At 51.2% G+C, this 7,320-nt stretch overlaps 1 protein-coding gene across 1 annotated transcript in view; it reads right to left on the bottom strand.

The window, feature by feature from the left end:
- The window catches only part of FA2H (fatty acid 2-hydroxylase), a 48,869-nt gene extending 42,217 nt beyond the window's left edge, over window positions 1-6,652 (bottom strand). The window contains exon 1 of the mRNA XM_084755253.1: window positions 6,302-6,652. Within this exon, the coding sequence (XP_084611379.1) occupies window positions 6,302-6,571 (270 nt within the window). The 5' untranslated portion in view covers window positions 6,572-6,652. The remainder of the gene's footprint in view (window positions 1-6,301) is intronic.
- Between the last annotated feature and the right edge of the window lie 668 nt (window positions 6,653-7,320).

Raw genomic sequence — 7,320 nt, 5'->3', positions numbered from 1 at the left:
AAGGTGGTATCCCTTGCCTTGAACTTGTGGCAAGCTCTGCCTCTCTGCCTCTCAAGCTCAATTGATTATTGTTGTTGTTCTTCCTTTGAGCTAGGGCCAATCTAAACATCCAATGCTGACCTTGAACTCCCGGGTTAGTTTTCCAAGCACCAAGATTGCAGGTGTGTACCCACTGGCTCTACCACTATTTCCTATGGTCAACTTCACTTTTATTCCTTGCAAAAAGTCAGAGGAGAAGTGAACATCAGTGCCCAGGCCTCAGAGAGTTTGCAGTTCCGTGGAGAAGACAAGAGACAAGATAAGGACCGGTGTGACACCCCCAGGCGGGATAAGGGGTGAAGGAAGCCATCCTGCAGAGAGCATGATTCCTTTTAGGGGAAGCTGGGGGGCAGGAAAGGAAGCATGTTGTAGTGACAGAGGTTAGGACAGAGAGGCCTCTGGGGGCGCTGCTGGCTGGGAGGAGGCAGCAGCTCCTTGCAGGGTTGGGGAGAGTCCTATGCCTTCCTCTGAGTCTTAGCAATACAAGGGTTTGTCTGGGCACTTGCAGGAAGTGCCTTGAAGGAAGGCACTTGGGGTCCCCTGCCTGTTGTAAACTCCTGGAACGTGGAGGTCCGAGCTGAAACCTTGAGAGCTCCTAACCTGCCTCCACTCCGCCTGCCAGGAGTGGAGGTGAGAAGTCGGCTCCCTGAGATCCACTGGGTTGAAGACCTGGGCTGCCTTACGCCTTTTCCATTTCCCTGGCAGAGGGTAAGCAGGAGAACGCAGCGACAGAGACTGAGAGGTGGTGACCAAGAGCGCAGACGGCACGGTAGGCAGCATGATGCCCTCTCCTCCCGGCCGGTCCGTGTTGCTTCACTTGTCAAAAGGACTGAGCTGGTGTGAGTTAAGGACTTGAGTTGGGAGGGTTACCAGGATTATACAGCTGTAAGTGGTAGATTGTGACAGAAGAGTCAGAGCTGGGGCAGTGATGATGGGAGCTGACGCTAGAGAGGTGAGACATGGGCTGGTGGCCACTCAGAGAACACAGGCTGCCCCTGGAAGGCTGAAAAGGCAAGACAGGAAGCTTAGAGCCAATGCTGCACTGTCTCTCATGTGCCACCTCTGACCTCCAGAATGGTAAGAGGTTACACCTGTGTTGCTTTAAATCTCAGCCTGTGGCATTTTGTTACAGTAGCAATAGAAGATGAATTCAGACAGAAAACCAAAAAGTATCCAAGTGAGGGAAAACAGTAGTCAAGCGACAGCAGGGGGCGACCTCGAGACTGCTGCCAGGCCAGGAAAGAGCAGGCGAGAGCCAAGTACTGGATTTGGGGAAGGGGGAAGGCTCAGAAGACCCTGGCAAAGGCAGCTTCAGTAGCAAGGTAGGTTTTCAAGACAGGGGTGTACATGTTAATTGTCTAAAGAAACAAAAACTACACGTGGAGTGACAATGTGTGTCATACTGGGGAAGCCACCAAACAGCAAGGCTAGCAAGGATGGCAGGTGCCACTTAGGCATGGGTTTAAGGTATTTCCAAAGAAAATAGCTCTCATGTGCTTCTGGGATTCTCAAGACCCCTATTTCTAGCTGGGTGGTGGCGGTGCATGCCTTTAATCCCAGCACTTGGGAGGCAGAGGCAGGCAGATCGTTGTGAATTCGAGGCCAACCTGGTCTACAAAGCAAGTCCAGGACAGCCAAGGCTACACAGAGAAACCCTCCACATAAAACTTACTGGCGTTACAGCAGGCCAGAACAGTTAGAAAGGATGATGACCTTCAATGGGCCAGACAGGCCCTCCTGGGAAGCCTGGACAGTGGGTTTCAGGGAGTCACTCTGCAGTGGAGGTGGAGTCAGGTCACCCCCTCTCCAAGGTTTCAGCTCAGATCTGCAAGTAGAGCTGTACTGGAGATGTTCCAAGGCTCTCCAGAAGGGTGGGGACCACACGGCTCCCTTCATTTGATTCCCTCCCCATTTAGTCACTCAAGCCTTGGAGCTCTGAACCTCTATCGGAAAGCCTGACGAAACCACAGGTGGCAGGAGCTGTGGACTTCTTAGCCACTCAAAGACACATCCTATGTGACTAGGGTAGGGGCCCCAGGTCCATCAGACATATGCTGACTCAGGGCTACAGTCTGGAGGGTTGAACTTTATACCCTACCTAGAGTATTCTCAGGTACATGTTTCATATCTCCCCAGCCCCCAAACAAGGATCCCCCAAGTCTGTGATACATGTGTGAAAAACACAGGTCTCTTTCTGACAGTTATTATCTCCTTGGTAGCAGACTTGGGGGTCACAGAGGACCTAGTTTGGGATGTGATGAAAGCTATAACTCTCACTAGGGGAAAAAAACCACATTTTTCCATATACAATTCCATCTCTTTCTTTAGTCCCAGAAGATGACGCACAGAACACTAGATTTTAGCAGTCTTGCTTCAATGTTTCCCATAATATGGTCCACATTGTACCCATGGTGGTTTTTAAGAGATACAAGAGGAAATTTTTCTCATTTTAAGTTTGGGGCTGGGAATGTAATTCAGTTAGTGGACTGCTTGCCTAGCACGCACAGGGCTAGTTTGGTCCCCAGCACCACCTGAACTGAGCATGGTGGCGTATGCCTATAATTTCAGCACTTGGATGGTAGAGGCAGGAAGATTAATCAAAAGTTCAAGGTCATCCTCTGATAAAAATGAATTTGAGGCCAGTCTGGGCCACATGATATGTGTCTCCCTGCCCCCCAAATTTATATTCATTTAAAAGTATATATAAGTCTCGGTATGGTGGAGTACACCTTTAATCCAAGAACCTGGGAGGCAGAAGCAAGCGACTTCTGTGAATTTGATGCTGGACTGGTCTACACAGTGAGTTCCAAGACAGCCAGGACTACATAAAAAGACCTATTATTAAAAGAAACAAACAAGCATCCATGCTAAAATAAAAAGTAAGTCTATATAGAGGTGAATATCAAACATAACTCAAGTGGTGTGCCAATTTGTGACTCATGGACGACCAAAGTCTAGGGAACATAAAATCTATGGCCTTGGAAGGAGGTTTAGACTAAAAGTACCTTCCTTGCTCTTCTTGCCTTAGTTTCTGATTTATTTTGTTGTGTGCATGTGCAGAGTTCACAGTGGGTGGGTCAGAGGACAAGTGGCAGGGGTCAGTTTTTTCCTTCCACTGTATGGCTTCTAGGGATCCAACTCAGGTCATTATGCTTGGTGGCAAGCACCCTACCCACTGAGCCATCTCACCAGCTCTGCTGCTTCTCCTCCTCCTCCCTCCTCCTCCCTCCTCCTCCTCCTCCTTCTTCTTCCTCTCCTCCCCCTCCCTCTCCTCCTCATTTTCTTCTTTTTAAGTGGCAGTCACATAGGGCTTCATGTCCACAGGTTGGAGAGCACTGCTATCTGTGCTTAGAGTAAGGAGCTGGGTTCCCGCTGGCCTCTGGCAGCCAGGGATAGTGACACAGCTCCCCAGAACAGCCTTGGCTCTTTTTGCTTTCAAGGTGAGCAGCTCATATCCCCCTACCCCACAGTATGTCAGCCCAAACAAGTCTGACTCGTTCTCTTTGTGTGCTTTTGTGTAAGTGTGAAAGTGTGTGTGCATGTGTATACATAGGGGGGTGCGGCAAAGTGGGGCACAGGGCAAAAAGGTGTGCCTTCTCCACAGAAGAAGAAGATATAGTGCTCCCACTTAACTAGGTCAGAGGGGGGCCCTGGAGGGGGCGACAACAGAGCTAGTTCATAGCATTTCCTTCCTGCTCCTCACACGACAGGAGAGGGCTCTTACTTCCAGAGGTATCAGCAGCCCTGATCCAGCAGGAGAGCAGTGAGGTAGAGAAAGCACTGTGGGGGTTATGAGAAGGACTTACCTAGTCATCTCTTTTATATTTTTGGTTGTGAGCCTAGCCTTTAAGGGCTGAGCCATCTCTTCAGGCCCCTAGTCATCTCTTTTAATGTACACCTCCACCCACCCACTTTCTCCTTTGACTACCTGTCTCCTTTAATTTAAAGAGAACCTTGTCTGGTATAGTAATACATGCCTGTAATCCCACTGCTTGTGAGACCCAGGCAGAGGGATCCAAAGTGTGAGACCAGACTGACCTATATAGCAAAATACCTCATAAAACAAAACAAAAAACAAAACAAAAACCCTCAAAAAAAAAACCATAAGCTAAAATAAGGAGAATTTTATACTAGTTTCTACATTAGAATTCTGCCAACAAAGTGACAGGGAACTGTAGCTGCTGCTCAAATCTGATCTGTGGGCTTGAATGTGTACTGTTAGACTCTCGTTCTCAGAAAGCTGGATGTTCACAATGTGGCCACGCTGGGACTCTTAGGATAACAGGAGTAGGAAGCAAAGGTAAACTGGGTTTTGTCTCTGAGTTCTCTCTAGGGGTCAGGCAGAGAAGGCAAAGCAAAACCAAACTCTAATGTTGAGTGGTTGGCAAAGCAGGGAGGCGGGGCCGTCCAGAGCAGGGGAGGGGGGAAGGGCGTGGCATGCAGAATGACACTGAGTGGAGGCCACACCCTCCGGCTCCTTCTGCAGGACACAGTCACAGTACAGGGCAGGCCAGGCAGTCTCCAGTGTTCTGATCCCAAGCCCTTGCCAATTTCTGTGCTCAACTTTTCTTGTATTTGCAACTAAGCTTTCTGTTCCCTCGGCAAGACCGGACACTAACCACGAGCTTCCTGTACCATACTGGGATCCCGCTGTGGAATGCCAAGTCTGGACACTTTATGAGATTGCTCAAATCTGCTGCCCACTGCTCTCCTTGCTTCCACCAGAGTTCCCTCCTCTCCTTCTTGTCACTGGAGCAAGGATACTCATCCAAAGATGCAAATCTTTCCATGCCACTCCCCTGCTTAAGTCCCCTGGCTTTCATAGCTCCACAAGTCAAGCCACCAACCACAGGTTTGAGGCCCATGTGATCAAGCCTCAGTGATCTGGCCCCTACCGCTTCCCTTTGCATGCCAGCCCGTGCTCACCTTGGTCCTATTGCTGTCTCTTTACTGTGCCTTACTTTTTTTTTTTTCCATACATGCTGTCCCTCTGTCTGGGATGTCCTTCCTACCATTTTGTCTGGTTAAAGCTCTTGGTGAAAAAATGTCGCTTTCCCAAGATAGCTCTTCCTGGAACCTGTACCCAGAAATCTTCATCCAGACTCAATGTGCAAATATTCTAAATATTAATAAAAAATGTAATTAAACATGTCAGCAGTATGGTCCCTCCCCTCCCTTTTAGTATGTTGACTCCGTGAAGACGGGACCATGTTGGGGTTGTCTGTTGGTGCCTAGCACACTGTCACCCCATTTAAGAACCACCTAAGTGACTAGATAAAAGATAAAGATTAGGCAAGATGGCCAAGAGGAGTCTCCTGGAACAGAGAATGGCACGTCCTTTCACCCAAAGATCTAAAAGCACTTGAACACAAGTGAGCAACAGGGGCAACCATTGCTTCACACGTAGTCTCGATGGCCTCACCGTGACCAGTTCTACTGCCAAGCCTGGGAGCAAGGAGTTAGCCTGGCTCCCACACGAGTCTATCAAGAGCTCTGTAGATAAGGACTGTGTCCTCAGCCCTACGACCCTTGGGATGGAGGTGACTTTGAGTCTGGAATAAAACAAACAAACAAACAAACAAACAAACAAACTACCTAGTTGTTTGACTTCAGACATTTATAGAACCTCACCAAAGCTCTGTTTTCACATCCTAAAATGAGGATAACAAAACCCAGGGTGGTTTCACTCTTTCACACTCACAGCACAGTCTAGGATGGAAATAAAACGAGGAGCTGGAGGGTATAATCTACAGAACGCTGTCCAGGTCCTCCACCCACCCACAGAAGCCCTGGGAGCTAGCCTAACAGAGCTTTCGGATTTGTGCTTCCTTGAACCAGAAGATCGGTAGGCTGGGGACCTGAGGTCAGGTGAGCCTGGCAACCTATTACTGAAACAAGAAAGGAGACCAGAAAGACTAATAAGAAAAAGGGGGTAAGCAGTGACTGGGGCCAGAAACTGGAAAGGAAGCGGTCAGGAGGCAGAGGCTGCTGATGGGATATGTAGAAAGGAGGACGCAGCCAGGTCAGGGCGGGGTGGGGTGGGGTGGGGGTACCGCTGGAAAAAGGAAGGGCAGGCTCCTGGCGTTAGGAACAGGGGCATTGACCTGTTACCTGGAGAGAAACTGGGAAAGCGGAGGGAAGGGAAGGCGGCGGCTGTCACCTTGCGTTCTCCTAGAGGCCAGGTGATCGGGGCTGTCTGGGGTGGCGGGCTGGGGGAGGGATGGGAGGCAGAGAGCGGGGTATGCCCCGGGTCGCCTGGTACCTGCGGGTCCCCTCGCAGTTCGCCCACGTAGTACTGCTCCAGCCAGCGGCGGGCGTTGTCCGAGTGTCTGTGAGGTGGCCCATCCAGGTCGGCACTGATGTCCTGGCCAGCCCGCGCCAGCAGCAGCTGTTCGCCCCCCGGATGTTGCCGCACGAAGCCGGTGAGGTCGTAGAGGCTGGCCCCTCGGCGGACCCAGCAGGCGCCGGCCGCCAGGCGCCGCTGGACCTCGGCAGGCGAGAAGGAGGCGGCGGGGGGCGGAGCGGGGGCCATGGCGGGACAGCGGAGCTCGGATCTCGGAGCCCGGCAGTCTGCTCAGCGGCCGCCCAGCGCGCCTCTAACATCTCGGGAGCCGGGGCCGCCGCAACGGGCCGGCCGCCACCGCACCTGCTCATTTGCATGCCGCGCTCTCATTGGCCACTCGGTGGGATGCGACTGATGCTCGGAGCCGCCTCCCCCATTGGCCCGCTGGGACCGGAGCCCCGAGCGCTGAGCGCTGAGCGCGGCCCGCCAGGTGTCCTCCGGCGCTTAGAGGGCGTGGCGCCAGGTGTGTCGAGCCGCAGGTGGATGCGAGCGGACTGAAGGGATGACATCCTAGGTGGGGGTAAAACTTGTACTTCTTCTTCAAGGGAGAAACTTATCGTATCGAATTCCACAGTTTCAAGAGGCGCCAAAGGCAAGAAGCACCAGGGCAGAGGTCTGGTCTAATGCCGGAGGCGAAAAATGTAGTCACCCTAAACTCAGCCACAATATACAATACTGTAATATTTAAGAACTTATATCGTTAGGGCTGGAGAGATGGCTCAGCAGTAAAGAGCACTGGCTGCTCTTCAAGAGGAGCCGGGTTCACTTCCCAGCACCCACATGGCCGCTCACAAACGTCCGTAACTCAAGTTCCATGGGATCCTACACCCTCACACAGACACACATATAGGCAAAACACCAAAGCACATAAGATAAAAATAAATCATTAAAAAATTATATCGTTGTATTACGTGGATGCGCATCTAGATGCTGAATGT

Source organism: Acomys minous (assembly GCF_964271855.1).
Source record: "Acomys minous genome assembly, chromosome: 14".
Lineage (NCBI taxonomy): Eukaryota > Metazoa > Chordata > Mammalia > Rodentia > Muridae > Acomys > Acomys minous.
This window is presented reverse-complemented; position numbering and strand designations above follow the sequence as displayed.